At 37.8% G+C, this 25,236-nt stretch overlaps 1 protein-coding gene across 1 annotated transcript; it reads right to left on the bottom strand.

Annotated features, from left to right (window-relative positions):
* Nucleotides 1–22,694: 22,694 nt before the first annotated feature.
* LOC141630915 (putative mitochondrial protein AtMg00860) lies at nucleotides 22,695–23,477 on the bottom strand. Its single transcript, XM_074443655.1, has 2 exons — nucleotides 23,275–23,477; nucleotides 22,695–23,151 (listed from the first exon to the last, which is right to left on the bottom strand). Exons 1-2 carry the CDS (start codon nucleotides 23,475–23,477, stop codon nucleotides 22,695–22,697), a joined length of 660 nt encoding a protein of 219 aa, XP_074299756.1.
* Between the last annotated feature and the right edge of the window lie 1,759 nt (nucleotides 23,478–25,236).

Raw genomic sequence — 25,236 nt, 5'->3', positions numbered from 1 at the left:
GTTTGAATCTTTGAAAATTAATTTAGAGAAATGAAACTGAAAAGAATTGAATTTAAACCTTTTAATATTAATTACTAGACATTTAAAATCAAAAGATTTTATTAAACGAATTTAAATCGTCAAATGATGAATTATTAAAGGAGTTAGGCACGTAAACCGAGATAAAAAGAGAAGGCGATCAGCAGATAAAGCAACCCCAGAAGAGGCGCAGCAAATGCTGCGATCCTTCTAAGAGGCGCATCGTCTGATGCGTTTTCTCTAGGCTTGAAACAGGTCTGATTGCTTAATCTCGGTTTTAAAGCCTAATTTTATTAAAGATTGAAAGGTTTTTTGGCACTAAATATAATGTACAAACGTAAAGAAATTACAAAATTAAATAAATACAAAATTAAATGGGATTTTACACCATCAGACTTACATGTTGGCGTCGCGAGATTTAACTAAATCGGGTTTTAGTGTTAAGTCGACTCGATCTATGCAAATATGAATGTGCCCTTGAAAAAGGAATTTTTAAAGATTGATTAATTATGGTGTAGTGGTCAAATTGGTCAGGTCATGCAAACGTGACTGGTACCCAGAATGATCTGGGCTTACGTGGTCGCGTAAATCAAGCACGTAGAGGTCTAAAAGCAAGAGCGCGGTCTTAGAATGCAAAGAGAGAATAGAAGGGCGGACACGCTGTAGATACCCAGTATCTGCACCTTCCAAAAACCACCCGATGATGATCGGACTATAACGTGTTTTTGATATGCGTGCGTGGATTGGCTATACATGAGACGGTTTAATGCACTACTCGAACATGAAAAATGATTTCAAAATTTTTCTAACTTCATTTGCATTAAAATAACCCTATTTAGAGTTAAAACCGTCTTCGGACCCAAAACCGACTCAGAAACCCGCAACTCGAGTCAACCTGAGTCAACCCGAGTCAACCTAAATCTCGAATGTCAAAAATAATGCCATTAATGTCTTCATCATGTCATTTCCATTAAAATGACCCTATTTAGAGTCTAAACCGACACCGAGCCAAAAACCGCCTCGAAATTCAAATCCCGACTCACACGGGTCAAACTCGAGTCAAAGACACAAAATACCTACCCCAAATATCACCCAAGAGGAAGCTTACATGGCTAAGCAAACCTCAACGACCACAAATCACAACCAACAAAACATTGGTTAGAACAAATGCAAAATCCAAATTTGCGAAAGCGACAACACACCCCATTGAGTCACGGGCTGGCTCGCGCCTCTTTAGGTTGTCTGCTTAGCCTCTAAGCAAACACAACCGACCTACCATCCCACATTTCTCTATAAATACCCACCATCACACAACACAATCTTGACGCGAGCGTCCGCCCCTTCACCTCTCCCTTAAACTTCTATACTCGACTTCCTAAGTCACAAAATTGACACCTGTTTACGACCTACCGATCGTAAACACAAGTCTTACATATATTGTTTGGTACCGTCGCCGTGCATTCGACCGACCCATTCGACCAACTCGACTAATCAATCAACATGTTTTAATTAACATATTTTTAACTCATTTTCAAAACAAAATCCTTTTTTAAGGCACTCTTTTAAACTTCTTTGATCGTGAGTAGTCGCAACGAGCAAACTGTCTCTAAAGTCGTCTACATCGCAAACATCAATAAACGTAAGTTTGAGGGTGTAAATATCTCACTTTAATTCATGTCTTTACTGTTTTTATGAGTCTATAAGCATGAACAATGCATAACACGATTCAAATATAGGTTAGACGAGCCAAAACCGAGTTTTGGCCTGAGACAGAAGCTCCTTGCTATGCAAGGGAGCTCACGCCTCTTATGCGTCTCGGGTCAGACTCATCCGTGTTTGAGTTCCTCTTTCCTTCAAAATTTTATTTTATTCTTACTTCTTTCCTTTTACGGTTTTTACCATTTCAAATGTTTTAATTCATTTTTATGATAAACATATTTTGGCCATTACAAAAATCATCCTTGGTTCTTTATACCATGACGGTTTATTCCGTGACCCGATGATATTGTTGGTTAATTATATTTTAATGGGTATTTTAACACCCTTTTTCTTTTATTTAGCATTTTTTTCATTTGTTTACATTTGTAAACATATTAGTCATAATTCATAATCATCCTTGGTTCTTTATACCATGTCGGTTTAATCCGAGTACGATGACAAACTTGACTAATTACAAAGAATTGAACTTAACATAATTAGTTCAAATCAAACATTTTCCTTTTACCATTTTATTATGCTTTTCAAAACATGCAAATCCGACACCGAATATTACTAACATAATAGTAATTATTCCGAGTCATGCAAACAACATTTGCAAATCATTCATCACAAATACGATTTTAAATAACCTTTTCAAAAACCAGGAGACGCCTCTTGGCTCGCTTCATGGCTCGCGCCCCAAGCGGCCCTCTGTTTCCATCTTTCAAAACTTAGGCAGAGCCCCTTCTATCGCCAATAGGCTCGCGCCCCAAAGGGGCTGCCTGGTGCTGTTCTGCCCCGTTTTTAGCACTTGTCTAGGATGATCCCGATTACGGTTAATCCGAATACATGACGGATCAGATTGACAAGCTTTACCTTTTTACACTTTGTCATTTGACATCCTTTTTCAATAAATGGATCGTGTTAAACATTGTAATCCTAACTTGGTAAATGGATGTTTAATTTCCGTTTTCACATGCAAAACAATCTAAATCCAACTTTGACATCTTATACTTGATATTTGGATTAACAAACCGACTTAGAAAGCTCACATGTTAGGTTAAACTCTTGGAAGCGCATTCATGCATTTGAACCGTTCTATCAACTTTTGCACTTAAACAACCACGATCGATCAGTAGAGGCCGCTAACGCGGGCGGGATTGAGTGTCCAATTAAAGGGCTTCCCAATACGTACCCTCACCCCTTACTCAGAACCTTTGGATAGTGGATGGCCTTATCCAGGGCGTACGAGAGTCAATTTAGGCATAGAATGCTAAAAGGGGGACGACTCCCTATCTTTAGTATCTATGTCAAACACCGCTTTTTGCCTTGATTTGACCTAGGTATAAAGTGGATTCGAACGGGTTCCAGGCATCCCACAAATGCTTGGTGGCGACTCCGAACATAGCTACATCGTTCGCGGCCCTTGCCGAGACGATACCGACCGATCTAAAGCGATCCGGTCGAAAGCATTTTACGCCGTCGAGCGTGGCTTTCAAAGAGACCTCGGCATGTCCACAGATTGGCCTGGCGTGCAGGTGGCCCGTGACCGCGGATCGGCTTGCGGCCCAAATCCGCAGACCGAGACGTGGCCCATGTCCACATTTTGGCGACTCCGCTGGGGAAAAACTAGGACACTTGTGTCTTTGTGATCCTTAGAGGTGAAACTCGAACGAGGTCGTGGTTAAAGTGCATTAATTGATATTAAGGTCATAAGTCGGGTTCCTTGTCCGGGCCCACAACATAACCTTTATCGACCAATTGGCTCGTCTCGTCGGCGTGAGTTTTCTCATCCCCGCGATTCGAATCCCGATTGAGTCAAGCATACCATTGACCAAGTTGCTCAATTCAATATCGTACCATAGGGTTGGTTATGGGATTCACATGCAAACCCTTGAATATGCCTTAGCTCATGGGTTAAAAGATACTAATATGATACTTAAAAAAGGTGTCTTTAATCTATTCTAGTGAACAAAGTCTTAAGGGGAAAAAGTATCTACAAGGGCCTATATACACTTGTCAAGCTTCCCAATTAGGCATTTCAATGATTTTGCCTAAATGCAACTACATGTCATGATGTAACTAACATATATACAAGTCTAATGCATATGAAACTATCCAACTAAATGACATAGAATCTAATGCATACTCCTAACATCACATAGATACAAACCGAAATATCAAAATCTCACCACATTGTCATTAACATAAAGAATAGGGAAAAGGGATTGGAAAGATCCTACCATGCGGTTATTCATAAATCCCTTAAGGATGTCTTGAATATGGTACTATATGAAAAGAGTAACAAACACACAAGTATATACAATTCTACACTACTAAATGAAACAACATGTTTTTGGATTTTGATTTTTCAAATTTTTAGGGATTTTTGATTTTTATGAAATTAAAGAACATGTTTTTGGATTTTTTTTTCAAATTTTTATCATTTTTGAATTATATTTTTCCATCCCCTCACTAGCATGGACATTTTCCTCAATGGACGAAGCGATAGGAAGTTAGATGCAAGTGCAATGCATGAAGCTATTCTAAGTGAAAATGTAGGAAATATCGGTATACTTCATCAAGAAATTCGGATTATAACGAAATTATAATTCTGAAATTGCTAGTCATAAACGAAATTGCATAAACAAAAAGAGTAGAGATTAGAATCAACCTTTGGTCCTAGAAATTAGGCCTAAGAACAAATATCGAGATCGATATTCTCCTAATCGTTGCACCCAAAATGCTTTGAGAAATGCCTAATTTTTGCTAGAAAAATGAACCCTAATTTCTAATGATTTTATGGTTTTTGAGTGATGAGAAAATTAGGTAAAAAAGAAGTGAGTAAAAATGATCCCCTTTCCCTCCTCTTAACCGTGTAAAAGGAGGAGAATAAGGGAAGATTTTTTCCTTCCTTTTTTTCGTGTAACAACCGAAAAAAAATAAGGAGAATATCTTCTTATTTTCGGTTGTTCTAATATTGTATAAAATGTGTATATATTTCAATTTTCATTAATGTCATCACGTATTTAATAAGTCCACACACAACAGCTTATAGTCGATTTATTAATACCGGTCTGTAATTATTTATTATGACAATTTCGCATAATATATACAATAACTATAAATATAACATATTTATAATTTGCTAATTAAATATAACCGTTTACGTTTAATTTCAAATTAACATCTTAATTCGCTTAAGCTAACATTATATACAATAATTAAATATAAAAGTTTATTTTCAATTTACGAATTAACAATTAATTCGTCTCAGCTAATATTATTTAATTGTATTAAATTATCGTCTCATCATCACTTTGACTAACCTTTTAGTCAAAAACATGGACTAACCTTTTAGTCATATAAGGCATCAATGTGATTATATTTTCATATAATCACATCTCTCAAACACATCCTTGAGGTGTGACTTTTAGGGACCAGTTGATCACCGCCATCAGTATGATAATAACGTCAAACTTCTAGCAAGCCAACCGTTATTATTAAACGTTAATACTGATAAAATACTAAGTATACCCTATGAACCTATACGACATTTATATACGTTATCACACTAACTGTGGAGGACACTAGCTCCAACAATCTCCCACTTGTCCTCACAAGTGTATGTGCGATAACCGATTCTCATAACCTAAAATTTCTCCCACTCAATGTAAAACAATTTGTAAAATCCGTATTCATAAAAGTCGTATTTTACAAGTGATCAATATCAAGAGTGGTTTTCCCGACTAGAGAGTAACTTAACTGATAAACAAATCATCATTCGAGCATGGCCATGCATTTCAGTTACAACTCCTCGAGTGGCCCTGAGAAATAACTAAACTTGATAAAGGTTGGATATTTTCTTCAACTCGAATCCTGTAGATATTAGCACAGTATGAAATGACCCAGTGAAAATCTGCTTAGCCTCCTGTTACGGTCGACCATGAGAAAGAAACCAAAGTCACCCAAAAACTGCCTTAATCTCAAGAGATAGTCGATAGTCAAAAGAATCGACTCTAGGAACACAATGGAAGTCCAATCCATGGCCTGGCACCGAATGTTTTTAAACATTTAGGACTCCATTACGTTGTCACAATGTCCTACGAGGTAACTTTACAACTCGCATCTATGATCGATCAGCCAACCGTTTGACTTATGGCTCGTTGAACCCACTATCAGTCAACTTCACAATATAATAGCCAGACTTATCAGCTCATGTAGGCGATTACGGACCAAAACAAATATAATGTAATTCAGTTCACTTTGTGGCGCTCAATGTTGTTGTACAATCCATATGAAAAAACAAATATGAAATAATACGATGAAGTTATAAATAGCATATAAAAAGAAAATGTATCGAATTCATAAGCAACTAGTACAACTCGGGAACACGTCTAATTCCCATGGAAATAACGTGCCCTTCATGCTTATCATATTTCAATGGTTTAGTGAGAAGATCCGCGATGTTGTCATCCGAAGCAATCTTGTCAATCACTATCTCCTCTTGCTCCACGTAATCACGGATCAGGTGAGCCTTCCGATGTACATGTCTAGACTTGTTGCTAGACTTAGGCTCCTTGGCCTGGAATATTGCACCTCTCTTGTCACAATAGATGGTGATCGGGTCATTTGAACTAGGAACTATGTTTAGTCCTTGTAAGAATTGACGCATCCATATAGCTTCCTTTGTTTCTTCTGAAGCGGCATAGTACACGGATTCAGTAGTAGAATCTGCTACAACTTCCTGTTTGGAACTTTTCCAGCTGACCGCAGCAGCATTAAGAGTAAAAACGAATCCAGACTGAGATTTCGAATCATCTCGATCTGTTTGGAAGTTAGCATATGCGTAACCGATTGCACATAGCTTAGTATCTCCTCCATAAGTTAATACCTAATCCTTAGTCCTCCGTAGGTACTTAAGGATGTTTTTAACAGCTATCCAGTGTGTTTCACCTGGATTGCCTTGGTACCGACTCGTCATACTCAATGCATATGCCACGTCTGGACGTGTGCATATCATGGTATACATGATTGATCATATGGCTGATGCATAAGGAACACGACTCATGCGCTCGACCCCTTCAGGTGTCTGGGGTGACTGAGACTTGCTCAAATGCATCCCAGACGTCATTGGAAGCTTCCCCTTCTTAGAGTTGGTCATGCTGAACCTTTCAAGAATCTTATCTAAATAAGAATCCTGACTCTGTGATAACATCCGTCGTAATCTATCTCGATAGATAGGGATTACCAATATGTGTTGTGCCTCACGCAGATCTTTGATCTGGAAATGGTTCTTCAACCATCCTTTTACCGAAGATAAGAGAGGAATGTCATTCCCAATTAAGAGTATATCATCGACATACAATATCAAGAAAACAATCTTGCTCCCACTCGACTTGACATATAAGCATGGTTCCTCGACCGATCGAGTGAAACCATACTCTTTTATCACCTGGTCGAAACGATGATTCCAACTCCGAGAAGCTTGCTTAACTCCATAAATGGAACGTTTAAGCTTGCACACTTTCTTAGGTTTTTCAGGATATATGAAACCTTCGGGTTGTACCATGTACAACTCCTCCTCTAAGTAACCGTTTAAGAAGGCGGTTTTCACATCCATTTGCCAAATTTCATAGTCATAAAATCGGCAATCGCTAAGATTATCCGAATGGAACGCAGCATAACTACGGGTGCAAAAATTTCATCATAATGCAATCCGTGCACTTGAGTGAAACCTTTTGCCACTAGTCGTGCTTTATAAGTATCTAGTTGCTCGTCTACAGAATGCTTTATTTTGTAAAGCCATTTGCGTTGAAGAGGTCTTACCTTGTTAGGTAAATCAACAAGATCTCATACGTCATTCTCATACATGGAGTCCATCTCAGATTGCATGGCTTCAAGTCATAGCTTAGAGTCGGAACAGGTCATGGCACCTTTATAGGTAGCGGGTTCATTACTCTCTAGGAGTAAAACGTCATTTTCCTTGACCATACCAATGTATCTGTCTGGAGGATTATAGACTCTACCCGACCTCCTAGGTTCCAGAGGAATGTTAACCGTATCATTAGTTGACGGAAAATCTTCCTCCATCTGTTCCTCGTTTGTTGGTTCTTGAATCTCCGACAGCTCGAAGGTTCTATTACTTGACTTGTTCTCAAAAATTCTTTCTCTAAGAACTTCGCACTAGCCGCAACAAAAACTCGATGTTCGGTAGGCGAATAGAAGTAATGACCAAACATTCCTTTTGGATAACCAATAAAGTATGTCTTGACCGATCGCGGTCTGAGCTTATCCTCGTGTCTCCGCTTGACATAAGCCTCGCAGCCCCAAACCCGAATAAAGGACAAGTTAGGGACCGTTCCCTTCCACATTTCATATGGAGTCTTGTTGACAGCTTTAGACGGATTTCGGTTAAGTATAAGAGCAAAATGACAAAGAGCAAAGCCCCATAATGAATCCGGTACTACCGTGTGACTCATCATGGATCGAACCATATCAAGTAGTGTTCGATTTCTCCGTTCGGACACACCATTTAATTGAGGTGTTCCAGGTGGAGTTAACTGTAAAACTATTCCACAGTCTTTAAGGTGTTGATCAAACTCATTTGAAAGATATTCGCCACCCCGATCTGAACGGAGTGCTTTAACTTTTCGTCCCAGTTGGTTCTCAACCTTATTCTGGTATTCCTTGAATTTTTCAAAAGACTCACTTTTATGTTTCATTAAGTAGTCATATCCGTATCTACTCAAATCATCCGTGAAAGTGATAAAATATCTATAGCCGTCTCTTGCGGTGATTGACATAGGTCCACATACATCAGTGCGTATGAGTCCTAATAGGTCATTAGCGTGCATTCCAACACTTTTGAAGGAAATTCGAGTCATTTTGAGGATAAGACAGGATTCACACGTGCCAAAAGATGAGAAATCAAATGTGGGGATAGTCCCATTCTCAATGAGTTTCTTTACACGTTTTTCATTTATGTGTCCCATTCGAAAATGCCATAGATAAGTTTGATCCTTGTCACCAACCTTTAATTTCTTATTATTCACATGTAATATATCTGTGGTTTGATATAAGATATAAATTCCATTCATGGAAACTGCTTTGCCATAAACCATTTCATTAAAAGAGAAAATACAGCTATTGTCCTTTATTGATAATGAAAAACCGTCTTTATCAAGTACAGAAACAGAAATAATATTCTTAGATAAACTGGGTACATAGTAATAGTTATATAAATATAACTCAAAACCACTCGGGAGCTGGATTACATATGTTCTCTTTGAGACTGTAGCAACTCTTGCTCCATTCCTGACTCGCAGGCCCACATCACTCTTTGCGAGGGGTGTGATGTTTTTTAGGCCCTGCAAATGATTACACAGATGAGAACCACAACCAGTATCAAGTACCCAAGTTCCGAAACTTGCATGGTTAATCTCAATCATATGAATATAAGATGACATACCAACAAGAAGGACGCGGCCTGCTTTTATGTCCTCACGGTACACGGGACAGATCCTCCTCCATTGCCCAGTCTTGTGACAATGGTGGCACTCAACGTTACCGTCCTTGCTCTTTGCTTTGCCTTGTGACCCATTAGTCTCACCAGGCCTACTCTTACCGTTTCATGACTTCTTAAACTTTGGCTTTCCTACAGTTAGATCGCCGTGAGCTTTGCCCTTACCCTTATTCTTGTTGGAAATCATGAGAACATCTTGCTTCATGCTCCCACTCAATTTCATATCCTTCTCGGTCTGTACGAGAAGTAAGTGTAGCTCATGAGGACTTTTCTTCATGTCATTCAAGTAGTAATTTGCCCTGAAGAGGGCAAAACCATCATGAAGTGAATGAAGCATACGGTCAATGACTATGCTCTCACTGATTTTGCAATCAAGTGCCTCCAGTTTCTCGACATTCTCAATCATGTTAAGAATGTGTGGGCTAACCAGTTGGCCCTTCTGGAGTTTCGCATCAAAGAAGCGACAGGTAAGCTCATAAGTAACGATTCTTGGTGCTTTTGAGAACTCATTAGTGAGCGTGGTGAAAATCTTGTTTGCACCTTGGGCAATGAAGCGTCTTTGCAAATTGGTTTCCATTGCAAAAATGAGTACGTTCTTTATTGCACCCGCTTCCATGACGAAGTCACTATAAGCAAGTGACTCGTTAGCTCTTGCATTGGGGCCTGGGTTTGGCGGTATTGCCTCAGTTAAGTACTTGAGCTTGCCGTCAGCAATGGCAGCATTCCGTAATGATGCCTCCCAGTCCGCAAAGTTGGACTCGTCATTCTTCAGTCGGGTGGACTGATTCATGTGGTCCATGAAAGTTTTGAGCCATGACTCGCGTGCAAGTGTGGCACTTGGCATAGGGATATCATTATTTCCAGCCATTTGTTTTAAGCAGTATTATCAATATAAAACGAATTCTACACTGCGAAAAAGAAGAAAAATATAATAAGCATACTCATCGTTATGATTGAAGTCTAATGCAAAACTGTTATAAGCGAAGACTCAAGCATTTATACAATTGACCTCCCTCAAGAATTATATAAATGATCCCAAGACTCAATTATCTGTAAATTGATAAGCCAACCTCTTGGCTAATTCTACTATTAGATTTCTTGGTTGATAAATTTCTGTAAATTTTATCTATAGTCCATCATAATCACGAGAAACTCTTTGGATTATAATGTTGAGGTAAAATAAGTCAACACAAACTACTTACCCAACGTAGAAGGGGTCACATGGAGAGTAAGGTCCTATATGCCTACCGACGAAGAAGGGATTCATAGTTGTTTGCCCTTATAAAGACTAGTCTCAATTTTAGTTTTAGAGGAAGATCCCATCAACTTTATTTTAATTCATTGTAAGTGAACTAATATCTAGCATGCGTGAATGATTAAACTAAGATGATGGCTTAAAATTGTGTGACATCTTTATGTCCATGATAACTAACATTCAATCTATATGAGTCAATTTTCATGCATATTAGTAGGTGGTTTGGTTTAGGCAGAATATGATGCACTAATTATCATGCAAAGAAAAGCAATCTGAATGGAAAAACGTAAAACAAAAACAAAGTCCTAGTGTGGCCTATCTACCAAAATGAACATAAATACAACTTTGGAATCCTTCCTAGGACCCGAGAAGCTTGTCTTGATGTTCCATCTTGGTCCATGTAGCGGGAGTGAGCAATCCAATCTCCATCTTTAGTCTTCTCAAAATTACAAATAAAATTACAAAATAAACCTATTTACATTCTAATTTCAAAATATAATACTAAAGAAAAACCAAAGGAGATTCGAGATCTCAAATTACATCAAGACTATATTTCCATCATTACGAAAACATAATCAACTAAAGCCACACTAGGTAATACAAAATTACAACTAATTGCAAAAATACGTAAATAAACCATTCAACAATTCATACAACTAAATAAAAATGCAACTATAAATTAATCATTCAAGACATAATTCCTTAATTATGTAGAGTAATTTATCCAAACCACCTATTTAAAATTATCAAAATTATGTGACAATACCTCAATTACTCACAATAATTCCAATCTTAATTCACATTAACTAGTGATATGAATTAATCCAACATTATTTAAACATCTTTAAAATAATTGGGTATCTAAAATTTGTGAACCTTTTCACAACAAACAATCATACAATATAAATTTAATGTATAATTATTATTGGCCAAAACAAACATAAAAAAAACAATTTTTTTTCTCTCGGCATTGTCCCAAAAAAAACAAAAACAAATTTTTTTTTTACTCGACATTTAGCCCTAAATTTCGAAAAAAAACAATTTTTTTCCTTTTTCTGCTCTCGGCATTCAGCCTAAAAACCCAAAAAAAAAATTTTCTTTTCGGAAACATACCCTTTTAGATGAACAAATTTGTTTAATGTTGCTACTATAACAAGATTGGCATAATCATCAACTTTTAATTTAAACATAGATCCAAACTAGATGATTCTATTTAACCTCTTAAAAAGAATATCTAAATTATGATTAAATCGATTATCTGAATATTTGATTCATCACAATTGATTTGAACATTGTTAAATTAATTAATCATGATGCTTTAACAACAAGTATGCCAAAACTATATAGCAAAACAAATGAATATCATCAATCAAAACGATTTCCATTTCCATTTTAATTTAATTCTCATTAAATCAAAACATCTATAAATTTATCATATTATCATCTTAACATATTAAAACAACAATATAAATAAATAAAATGGAAACAAAAAATCAAAAACCAAAAAAAAACCCTCTCGGCAAAAAAAAATGATTCGGCTGTTTTTTTTTTCTTCAATTTTTTTTTTAAATTCATTTATGAAAATCATATAAAATAATTTCGTGGCCTATACTCTGATACCACTTGTAGGAAATATCGGTATACTTCATGAAGAAATTCGGATTATAACGAAATTATAATTATGAAATTGCTAGTCATAAACGAAATTGCATAAACAAAAAGAGTAGAGATTAGAAACAACCTTTGGTCCTAACAATTAGGCCTAAGAACAAATATCGAGATCGATATTCTCCTAATCGTTGCACCCAAAATGCTTTGAGAAATGCCTAATTTTTTCTAGAAAAATGAACCCTAATTTCTAATGATTTTAGGGTTTTTGAGTGATGAGAGAATTAGGTCAAAAATAAGTGAGTAAAAATGATCCCCTTTGACTCCTCTTAACCGTGTAAAAGGAGGAGAATAAGGGAAGATTTTTTCCTTCCATTTTTTCGTGTAACAACAGAAAAAAATAAGGAGAATATCTTCTTATTTTCGGTTGTTCTAATATTGTATAAAATGTGTATATATTTCAATTGTCATTAATGTCGTCACGTATTTAATAAGTCCACACACAACAGCTTGTAGTCGATTTATTAATACCGGTCTGTAATTATTTATTATGACAATTTCGCATAATATATACATTAACTATAAATATAACATATTTATAATTTGCTAATTAAGTATAACCGTTTACGTTTAATTACTAATTAATATCTTAATTCGTTTAAGCTAACATTATATACAAAAACTAAATATAACAGTTTATATTACGAATTAACAATTAATTCATCTCAGCTAATATTATTTAATTGTATTAAATAATCGTCTTATCATCACTTTGACTAACCTTTTAGTCAAAAACATGCACTAACCTTTTAGTCATATAAGGCATAAATGTGATTATATTTTCATATAATCACATCTCTCAAACACATCCTTTAGGTGTGACTTTTAGGGACCAGTTCATCACCGCCATCAGTATGATAATAACATCAAACTTCTAGCAAGCCAACCGTTATTAATAAACGTTAATCAACTGATAAAATACTAAGTATACCATGTGAACCTATAAGAGATTTATATACGTCATCACACTAACTGTGGAGGATACTAGCTCCAACAGCAAATGCATGAACTATGATTAAATGCAAGTACTACATGGTATATATTATAAATGATGCAAACAAAACTAAACTAAGTGATGCATGCTTTCGATTAGTTATAAAGCTAATTTGAATTAGATTAGATTAATTATGATCAAACCTCCCCAAACCGAACAAACATTATTACTAGTGAAAAAAGGAGGAGGTTTGGTCATGAGTGACCATGCATGAATGCAAAATGTATTATCTAAATGAAACTAACTACATGAGCTATCTATACTATACTAAATGAGTTGAACTAACAAAATTATTATGATGGATGATACCGGTTTAGATGAGAGCTAATTTGAATTAACTCAAAGTACTTGTAATCAAACCTCCCCAAACCGAGCAAAACATTGTTTCCCATGCAAAAAGAGAGAAGGTTTGGTTGCATGTACTTAAATGATTCTAGATGCAGTTATACTAAATGAAATGCACATGTAATATGAAGCTAAATGCAAAGTGAAAGGAAAGGATATCTTACAAATGGTGGTTATAGGGAGGACTCCACCAAACTCATTTGTTGTTGCCATGCTCATTGGCATTGTCCATGTTGCTCAACGCCCTTAGCAACCGATCAAAAGCTTGGGCACAATCATCAAACAAGAAAATATAGAACCATGGCCACTTCATTATAAAGCAAGCCCACTTCTTTATCCAACAATTCTTATTAAAGCTCCTCCTACCCATCTTGGCACTATCTCTTGGCCTTCTTGATAGCTTGACCTAAGTGGCTTGCATAGCTTGCCAAAGTAAGCGAGGAATGGTGTTCCAAGCTTTTGTGGGTACTTGGGGATTCTCCCGTCATCTTGGGGGCTAATGGTTGAAGAGGCATGTTTGGTTGGGCTTTCATTTGAGCAAGGGAGTGCTTGGCGGGCAAGGAGTTGAGTAGTCAAATTCTCACAAATGGGATCCCCAACATCTTCTTTCAAACCCTTTTCTTCAATGATTTCTCCACCAAATGGTCCATCATTTAGCGAAGTTGCCTCTATATCATCGAGCTCTCCCTCCGACAAGCCTAACTCACAATATTTAAGGCAACCACTTCCGCCACCATTCAAGGCGGATTTAATGGCATCAACTTGGGCTTCCCAAGAGTCATGTGTAGGCTCATCCCAGCAAGGACCATCATCGAAGGGGTTAATATCACAAGAGTCACCAAGAGGCTCACAATGCTTCACCCACTCATTTTCCTTTGAAAGGCCATACTCAAAAGAAGAGAATTCATTCCAATCCTCTACCACATCATCTTCTAATTCATCATCTACACTTGGATAACAAATAATCATACACTCCTCATCTTCATCATCACGTTCTTCCTCTTCTTCTTAATTGAGCTTTTGGGTGGCTTCTCTTTGGGTAATTTAATTTTCCAACTCCTCACCATGGATAACAATGTTTTTAAGGACATTGTCCCTAGCTTGGCTTCCTTCTAACATTTACATGAACAAGTTTTATTGGTCTCTTAGCATTTGGAGAACCACACTTTGCATGTCAAAGTTATGCTCAATTCTCTTGTTGTGGGTACATGGGAGATTGGTTGTATGGGTGTTGACTGTAGGATGACATTTGGCATTGATGGTAAAGTGGGTTTTGGGATGGTCGTTCTTGTTGATTTTGGATGTAGGGTTTTGGTATGGAAAGTTTGTGGGGGTAATTTGGGTTTCCATTGTAGAAGTCGTAGGATATGGGTGTGTTTTCTTGCTCAACAAACTCTCTCCATTGATACAAGTCATACCCATTTACTCCACCTTGCCCATATACTTCTTCTTATAAGCCTTGTCCCATCGTCATTGCTAGAACAAAGAAACAACTACAAATACGAAAACTATACGAAAACGGTAAGAACGACCTTGAGGAACAAGTTCCTCAAAGTTAAAGCACAATTAAAGCAAATACAAGAAACGAAATTCCCAAGGAACCATGGCTCCCCAAGAACAAGCACAACTTAAACTAGAAATAAGAACAATTCAAATACACAACACCGTCCCCGGCAATGGCGCCATTTTGATGAGCGGGTCGTTGTCCAATATCAAATACATTTATATCCAACTTAGTATAGCAAGTAATTCGTAGTCGAACCCAAAGATTGGGGTATTCAAATCATTCAATCAAGTTGTAGTTGTGCTAAGGTTGTCACAATTGAATTGGGTAAAGAGTATGGATCAACTAACAACTAATAACAACAAATGTAAATAAATGAAAATAAGGCAAGTCTGTAAATAAGAGTGTAAATAATAGATTAAAGATACAAGGGTGTCATGGGATCATAGAGGAATCATGGTAAAATCACATAAATGAGTCACATAAATGCAAGTGTTGTGTTGGAATCGAGTTGATTTATGTCTTACAATTCCTAGGTTGACTTGGGTCTCAGAGTGGAGTTGGTTTATAGCTTATGGCTCTTACATCGACTCGAATCACCCTATTCAACTATATGCATTGTCTAACAATCCTTGAGTTGGCTTATGTTTTACAATTCCTGTTGAAAAGATGGAGAATCATGCTAGGTTGTCAATCAAGCATAACTGGTGCATAAATTGAAAACACAACAAGCAATCATTCATATGAAATTACTAAGCATGGATCTATCCCATAATTACTCCCCTAATCCCCCACTAACTCTATTAAAGAGAATACTCACAAGTCATCATGATTAACATATCCTCAATGGTGTCAAACATCTTAACAAGCATAAACATGATGATTAAGTAAAATATTTAACAAAAGCCTACGTAAAGGAGTAATTAATAATAAAGGAATTATACCAACTTGAGATGAACAGAGGAAAATGGAAGAACAATAGAAGAAATCTTTGATTAATGATGAAGAGATGTCAATTCTCCAATAAAAACCTAAGAATTCTCCAAATACAAAGGTAGATCTAAGATTGTTTGAGAAATAACTAAGGAAATATTAAAGTGCAATTATGGAAGGATTAAAGATTAATCTAAAGGAGTAATCGAACTTAAGATAGCTTAATCTACTCTAAGGAGGCTTAATCCTCTAATTATTACAAATGAAGTATAAATAGTAAGTACAAGAGTGAGTTAAATAAGGGTAGAAAAGGAAATAGGTAGGAGTGTTGAGGAACATCCCCTCACACGAGCTAGGTAGGAATTGTGCGAGTTTAAGCAAAATAGGCCATTCTTGGTCTCAACTCGAGCGAGCTGGTGCTCAGCTCGTCTATTTGAGCTCGGATTGTAAAACGGACGTCATTTCCTCATCCGGACTCCTATTTGAGTGATTTAAAAGTCTAGACCACTTGATTTTTCGATGTCAATCCATCTATGAGAGTTTCAGAGCCAAACCAGCAATCCTTAGTTTGTGTCCGAGTGAATTCCTCTTGTGGTCACTCCCTTGTCATCATTGTTGAACAATAACTCGAGGGGGCTTGGCATCAAAACCATCCCAACTCATACTTTATTTCTCTAAGGATCATTGGCCTAGGTCTCCTCTTCATGCTTGGTCGTTGAATGTGCTCAAGTTAGCTCGGGAATGCTCCACTCAAGCAAGGCTAGCGCTCCTTTCCTACCCAAGGCACCAAACCCCAAAGTATAGTAAATAGGAAGCTAAAGATAGTGCACGATCCTAATAATCACATAAAAGCATGTGAAACGAGATTATTTAGGGGACTAAATGTGCATAAATATGAGCCACATCATTTACTGAACATAGAGATGGAGTTTTACAAAATTGAAAATAGAGCGATGTGCAAAAAATTGGGGACTTTTTTTTACATTGTTCAACTTTGTATTGACACTTGTAAATCAGAGGCCTTTTATTAAGCATGTAATTTGACAAAAATATTAAGCCTACGACCATTTTACACAAATGTCCGTGTAATAATATAACCCTTTTTTGTTAATGACCATTTAGATTTTCATATCCATTCCTGAGGACACACATTAATAAGCTAAATATAAAAAGATTCACAATATATTCTCATAGGAAATACACGTATAAATTTATATTTACCATTATTAGTGAGAATTTGTGAATCTTTCCATATACGGCTTATTAATGTGTATCCTTAAGATACATGTTAGAAAAACCGTAATTTCTATTATCCTACGTAAACATGTGTATGTAGAGAACAAAGGGCAGCCAACTAGCCATGTATAGACATCCAATTGCAATGGGAATAGTAGAGCTGCACAACGCTAGTCGGGTCACTGTGTCGAAGAGCCGCTACCACCTCGATATTCGGGATCGATTACTGCTGAGAAACATGCTGACAAGTCCACACCTTTGTCAACATCAGGTACGGTCTGTTGTCCCTTTTAAGAAGAAGCCCTTAAAGTTTCTGAACTTATCTCATAAAGCAAATGACCCAATTTTCACAAAATTTCATTGAAGACGGACACTATCTGTCACAAGCTGAAGACGGATAGTGCCTCTCTCACAAGATGCAAGTGGCAATATACATGGGTGCTCCATTTTCCCTCCCACTTGCCAACCCACTTGCTTGATTGTGAGAGGTCTTCAGCTTGTGACGGATATTGTCCGTCACAAGCAAGACGTTTTGCCCAATTTTAGCGTTCGTCAATAGTCTTGACTACTTTATAGGGATGTTATTGGGGTGGGTACATGTGGGTACCGCCCCACATCCACCCCAGTTGGGGCGGGGATGGTTAGAGCTTTGGCAGGTGATGAGGCGGGTGCGGGTATGAAAATTGTACCTGCCATGGGTAATGAGGCGGGGATGGATTTTGCATCTTACCCGCCTCATACCCGTCTACCCGCCAATCATTAAAAAAATTAATATGATTATGACAATTTTTTAAATCTTATTTAGTTATAATTAAGATATAATGTTAATAATAACTATTTTATAAAGTTTTTTACTAATTTCTTTGGTGAAAAACTAAAATTATAAAGATAAATTCAAAAAAAATGGAAATTAATAGTGAGTAAATCAACTTTTGCGAAAAAATTTATCGAATAAAATTATGGTGTAGCGGGTTAATGGGTAAGCGGGGCGGGTATGGTTTTATATTTCCACCCGTTGGGGCGGGGATGGTTTTGGAAAATTGTACCCGCCACGAGTGGTGGGGCAGGAATGGGTACAAGTTTTTCTTGATGGGTACGGATACGGAAGAGTCTATATCCACCACCGCCCCACTCTAATAATATCCCTACTACTTTATTCCTAAACCCCCTCCCAACACCTGTAACCTTTTCTTGAGTAATAATAACCCTTTAAATATACTCCTTTACAACAATTTGTCTTCCTATCCCATAAAACTCACACCTTCTATGGACCTCCTCAACCCACCGCATAACCATTCTCCAAATAAAATAAAATCACCCAAATCACACTCTCCCTGCCACCCCATCCCCCACCAATGGAACAACCACCCAAGCAATCGCGCCTTTTCATCCCATCTTTCAGACCTCGCACCCCCTCCACTTCCAAAACGCATCTCTGACAAGGCCACCACCAGTCATCCTAATTCCTCTCGACGAAAGAACTACGGTCGTGGACTACTTCCGACATCTCACCCCTAACTTTGCCAGAAATACCACTCAACTCCACCACCTACCTATTCGGTCCTGTCCCAGACTCGCCTCCCACCCCCACTCTGTCCATCAGGCGCCTGCTAGCACATCCTCGCTCCCCCCTCCCATAGCTTCTAGAACTAAAAATGGTGGACCACTTCTCCCAAGAGCAGAAAGTAATCTTGGCCCACCTCCCCAAATTCAGCGACCTAAAGGGACCCCCTTTAGTACTCAGATGGCTCATTTAGTGGCTTGTTCGCCAAGAACTTACAACATGTCATCACCAGATCTTCCTAGAGGAGCTAAGCTTCTTCTTAGATCCTTCTCCCATCTTGCCTCAATTGAGAAAGATTTATCCCTTGAATTTAACATCCATGAAAATCAGGATGGCAAGCTTTTTCAATGGGGTGATTATGACTCATACAGCTCTTCCGATGAGGCAACTGGACATTTGGGTGAGCTAGGAGGATTTCCGTACTATGGGGCCGAGAATGATTTTGGCAAAACTAGAAGGGAAGTACCGGTCAGTGTTCAGTGTCAAATTAGAAAGGGAAATCGACGTGCTTGCGGAAAGCCAAATCCTGCGGGCATAAGCCAGACTCCTTGATTCTTTACTCCTCCCAAAGAATATGAAGATCCTTTTTCGGAATTGTCGTGGAATTTCCCGGCCCTCTTTCAAAAACCACCTCTCCTACCTCCTCAATACCCACAAGCCTAAGATGGTCATCCTTTCAGAAACCACGGTTGCTGGGCCAAACACAATCTCTATTGTGTAGAAACTTTCCTTTGACTCCCATGAAATTCTGGACCCCATTGGCTTCACTGGTGGTATCATTATTCTGTGGAAAGCTAGGGAAACTTTGTTTTCGGTTGTGAACAAAGGAGGACAGCTTCTTAACGTGGTAGTCCAGGTACTTTCTTCAAACTTTACTTTTTTCCTTTCAGCTATTTACGCTAGTCCAAAATTTAGACTTAGAAAATTTCTTTGGGAAAACATTGTGAGCATCTCTGACAACCTGTCCCTCCCTTGGGTTTCTATGTGTAATTTCAATGAGGTGTCTTGTTATAGTGAAAAGCTAGGTGGCAGGGGGATAAAACTTGGTCGGGTCAACCTTTTTAACAACTCCATGAATATGTCTAATCTGATCGACCTAGGATTCACGGGGCCTAAGTTTACTTAGACTAACCGCAGACGAGCCAACCCTATTCTTGAGCGCCTTAACCAGGTTTGGATTAACCACGCTTGGCTTGTACATTTCCCCAATTCTCACAACGACCATCTCATACACCTCTCTTCTGACCACTATCCCATTATCCTAGACATTGTTATTAACTCCCCCTCCTAACCAAAAAATTTTAAATTTGAGTGCATGTGGTTACCTGAACCCATCTTCCACCCTTTTATCCATACTACTTGGGCCGACGTCTCTGGTCCCCTTCCTTCGAAACTTAAGTCTCTTAGTACCCAACTCCTCTCCTGGGCCTCCTCCACCATTGGACAAATTCCCAACGAGAAAATAACCCTTGTAGCCCGTCTCAAAGGAACCCAAACTCAACTCTGCCTCCATCCCCATTCTTCTTTTCTCAAAAATTTAAATGACTCCCTCGCCTCTAATCCGAACCACATCCTCGACCTTGAATGTGCCTTCTGGAAAGACAGGTCTCGCATTTCCTGGCTCAATTATGAAGACCGTAACACTACCTTTTTCCACAAATCTGTTTCCCTCCACCGTGTTCATAACCGCATCCTTTGCCTTACGGATGATGTTGGCAACACCCTCAACTCTCCCCTTGAGTTAACCAGTCACATCACCAACTTCTTCCTTAACCTTTACACATTCAAAAATTTTTAGTGTTTGAGACCTACTCTGGTTCAAAACCCCTCCTTCTTCTGTGCTCACCCTCCCTGCAATATAAAGCCTAGGGACAGGCAATAATTCAATCTAGATTGTAGGACACTTTAAAAATATCAAATGACCTTGAAAATTTTTGAATTTTTGTGACAATTAAGTTTTAATATCAATCTAAAACTGTACCAAATCTCATGAATTTTGAGGGACTTAAGTATTTTTAATAGTGACTGAAACAGCCTGAAATCTTGAGAATGCAGACAACAGGCTTAGTTGAGTTATAGGGCTTGTTTGTGTGATAAATTGATATAGTCAAGTTCCTAAATTTCCACAGAAGGTTCACAGGAAATCCAGGACATTAACATAACAAATTTCAGACTCAAATCCACAGTGGACACAGGATTAAAGCTTGAACTTTGCTCAACATAATCAAACTGAACCACAGACAGGCACATGTTCAATTTAATAATGCCAAACTAACTTTGATCAATTAACCACAGAGATCACAGGTTAATTATCAGGCCATAATTCAATACTATAGCTTAACACAAGTTTGAAAGGAATGAGAGAAGTCTCAAGGCTAAATTTTCATTCAAAAATAATCTGCTTTCATCAGTTGAGACACAGGTCCTTATATAGGCCTTGTCTTTGAGTTACAGCTCGAAACCTAACAATCCAAGGGCCAATATTTAATCTACGATGAGTACAAACTATCTTAAATATATTACAAGTTGGAAATAAAATTACTAGATGAAAAATAAACAGCAATGGGTAAAAAACAGACGGAATAAAGCATGGAATGCTGTCCTTGTCAATTGTCTCTTTGTGCACAGGTTACTGTTGCATTGGCTGCTAGAAAAGTCAAGGCTTTTTGTATCCTTCCCACTGCAGGCTTTTGAGGAGAAAAGGATCAGCGGACTTTCCAAGACAGTCCCACAATTTCCTCACCAAAAATGGAAAGTTTGCTTTATGCTTTATCAACTCTTCTTAGAAACATGTGACTGATTCCTAGCTTTTTTTTCTGTGCTGTTTTTCCTTTGCTTTTCCTTGGCTGATCTTAGATTTATGAGACTCTTGATATACTTAGTTGAGGCCTATTCCAGCTGGCCATATAAGCAGCCGAAAGCTAGACCTGGTGAACCTCTTGACAGGTTGAGTTGGGGGTGGATCACTTGATGTTGCTTGGGCTTAGTCTTCGGTCCGGTCAGGGTTGGGAGTCCCTGATCCAGATCCTGCTGCAGCCTCCCATTCTTGAAAAGGGCTTGACCTGAAGCCCGGTCCCTCTTCATCATCATATTCACCATAGTAAGGACTCAAGTCTCCCACATTGAATGCTCCATGTACCTCACACTCACCAGGAAGGTCTATCTTGTAAGCATTTGGACCAATTTTCTCAATGACTTCAAAATGACCCTCTGTTCTAGGCATCAGCTTATTCTTCCTCTTAGCAAGGAACCTTTCCTTTCTTAGGCGGATCCATACAAGATCACCTGGCGTGAAATCTTTCTTCTGTTTAGGAGTCTTAGCCTATTTCTTATACATGTGATTGGCTTTCTCAATTTGTCTTTTGACAGTCTCATGGAGCTCTAGCATCTGTTCCACTGTTTTCCTAGCATTATTGTTTACTTCCTCCTTAGGTACACTTGAAAGATCTAAGAGCACTACAGGATTGATCCCATAAACCACTCCAAATGGACTGTGACCAGTTGCAGATGATGAAGCTCTGTTGAAAGCAAACTCAGCTTGTGGTAGTTTCAAATCCCAATCTTTTAAAGACTTGCTAACAATTCACCTCAATATCCTCCCCAAGTTTTTGTTGGTGAACTCAGTTTGGCCATCTGTTTTTGGGTGGTGTGAGGTGCTGAACAGGAACCTTTTATTAAGAAGCTTCCGTAATGTCTTCCAGAAATAACTCATGAACTTGACATCTCTATCTGAGAGTATGGTGTTTGGAACCTCATGTATCTTGGCAATATTACCGAAATAAAGCTCAGCAACACTTACATCATCCTCAGTTTTCTTACATGCTATGAATTGAGCCATTTTACTGAACCTGTCAACTACAACCATCACTGAGTCATTTCCTCTTTGAGTTCTTGGTAAGGCTATGATGAAGTCCATGCTCATATCTTTCCAAGGTAGGCCACAGGCTTCCTCTCTTAAATCAATACAGCTCCACTGCCAACACCACTGGTATAACATTCTACCTCAAACAAACAGTTGAAGTTAGGTAGCCTGAGAATGGGTGCCTCACACAACATTCTTTTGATCACGTTGAATGCTTGCTGAGCATTCTCAGACCATTTGTACTCTCCTTTCTTCATACAGTCTCTGATAAGGGCACCAATAGCACTGAAGTTTTTGATAAATCTTCTGTAAAATGAAGCAAGGACATGGAATCCCCTCACTTCAGTGATGCTCTTAGGAATTGGCCAATATTTAATAGCATCAATGTTATCTTGATCCACAGATATCCCTCTCCCACAGATGATATACCCTAAGAACTTAATCTCAGATGCCAAGAAGGTACATTTCTCCAATTTTCCAAACAATTTGCTGCCTCTCAGGATTTGGAATACTTTCTCAAGGTCGCTTAAATGTTCTTCTGTGGTTTTGCTGTAAATTAGGATATCATCAAAATACACTACAGCAAGCCTTCCCAAGCAAGGCCTCTATACTCCTGTCATTAATCTCATAAAAGTGATGGGGGCATTTGATAACCCAAATGGCATAACCAACCATTCATAAAGCCCTTTCTTAGTTTTGAAGGCAGTTTTCCACTCATCACCTTCTCTGATTCTCACTTGGTGATAACCTTGCCTAAGATCAATTTTAGAAAAGATCCTGGCACCACTTAACTCATCCAGCATGTCATCCAACCTAGGTATAGGGAACCTATATTTAACAGTGATGTTGTTTATGGCTCTACTATCAGTACACATCCTCCAAGTGCCATGCTTCTTAGGTACCTGATGAGACGGGTTTAGTACGGTGTATGAGCATCGCTTTGGTCGATTATTGGCAAAATAAGTGGGTTTATATTGGATAAAAGCCTATTTTGTAATATTGATTATATTTGAGGCAAATCAAGTGAAATAGTAAAGCTAATGAATTTAGTTAAGGGTTGTGGAGTTGGAAGTACGGACTCATGTCAAATGAAACCGAAATATCAAGTTAGGCCACTACTTAAATGAAGTCCATATTTTGAAGTGAGCTTATGATGGTGGCTAGAGTTCAGAAAACAAAGAAAATCAAAGAGACCATCACTAGACAAGTCACATGGGCTTGTCCCATGTTTAGCTTATAACAAAGCACGAAGAAAAGAAACACGAAGCACTTGGAGGCAGAATGACATGCGACCCGCAGAAGTTTAACGGGTGACTCGCCCGTTGGTCATCTCGCATTGAGTCCATTGTGACTTGTGTGCAATATTTCCTATTGTCAGATTCATAATATTTATTATTAAATATTATCAGGGTTTTATCTGTTGTTATTATTGGGGAGAAAACTTTTCTAGGGTGGCAATAATGGAGAGATTTTTATGCTTTGTAAGACAATTATGCAAGGTTAATTTATCTCTTCTTGGTTCAAGACATTGAAGCTCTTATTATTCAGTTGTGAGTTTGAAAGTTCTAATCTTTGTCGTGACTATTGTTAATTGCTTCGTTCTCTATCTTATGAATGTTGTCTTATGATTTCTAGGTGCTCAACTAGTTGTCTAATTCATCGTTCTATTGTTATTAGAGTTAATTGAATGGGATTTATTGATTACTCTATATTTGTAACAACTAGGGATTAATATTGAACGGGATTCGTTAATATTGATACTTAGAAGCGATTATCATATACTCCCTCCGATCCAAACAGATGTAAACATAAACAAAAAGTGGTTATTTAAGAAAAGGTGGAAAAGTGAGGGGTAAAGTAGGAAATATTGATTGGGGCCACATGAGTTTAGGTGGATTAAATAAGTAGTTGGTGAGTGGGTGAGTGGATGGTAAAGTTGTAAATAAGTAGTGGATGTAAGGTTTATTTAGTTATTTTTCATGCCAAATATGGTATGTTACCATTGGTGTGGTTCATCCATTTTAGGTAAGTGTTACCATCTGTCTGGATCGGAGGGAGTATCTAAAGTACAACTGGATTGTATTTGCTATATATCCCTTGTCGAATTTTCTATTCATATTGCTTCTGTTAGATTAAACCTTGAACTGTATTGTTAAGGTTGTTTAATAGTTAGGGCTAGTTAAGAACGGGATACGTTTTAATTAGCTAATCTTAAGGAGAATTGGAATATCATCATTCACGATAAGGTAGTCAAGATAATTAATTAGAACCATATTACAATGATCAATTGGTATTAAGTTGCAGATTTGTGCATGACCCAAGACCTTTAAATCTCTAAATTTGCTCATCTTTATTATTTGCTTAGTATTAGTTCTCTAGTTAATTAAGCAATTCAAATCTCTCCCTAAACTGGTTACTTTACTCTACATTATCTTACACTTTAATTGACTTAGTCCTTTCTTATGGGTTCGACCCTTTCTTTCTCTATATTACTGTTTTAGTATTTTAGTGAGTAAGAGACTATAAATTTACATTTGATAGGCATACGACTTTCAGCCCGTCAAATTTGGCGCTGTTGCCGGAGAAGGCAATAGTTAATTATTGTGTATTAGTGTAGAGAGTTTTAGTTAGTTA

This window comes from Silene latifolia, chromosome Y (assembly GCF_048544455.1).
Source record: "Silene latifolia isolate original U9 population chromosome Y, ASM4854445v1, whole genome shotgun sequence".
Taxonomy (NCBI): Eukaryota; Viridiplantae; Streptophyta; class Magnoliopsida; order Caryophyllales; family Caryophyllaceae; genus Silene; species Silene latifolia.
This window is presented reverse-complemented; position numbering and strand designations above follow the sequence as displayed.

Bases quoted from the DNA above. Each gene is read 5' to 3' on its own strand.
- LOC141630915 (XM_074443655.1), bottom strand. From the start codon at position 23,477: ATGTGTACTGATAGTAGAGCCATAAACAACATCACTGTTAAATATAGG. The intron at 23,152-23,274 runs GTTGGTTATGCC...CCTAATTTACAG, and splicing joins AAGAAAGGGCTTTATGAATG to CAAAACCACAGAAGAACATT.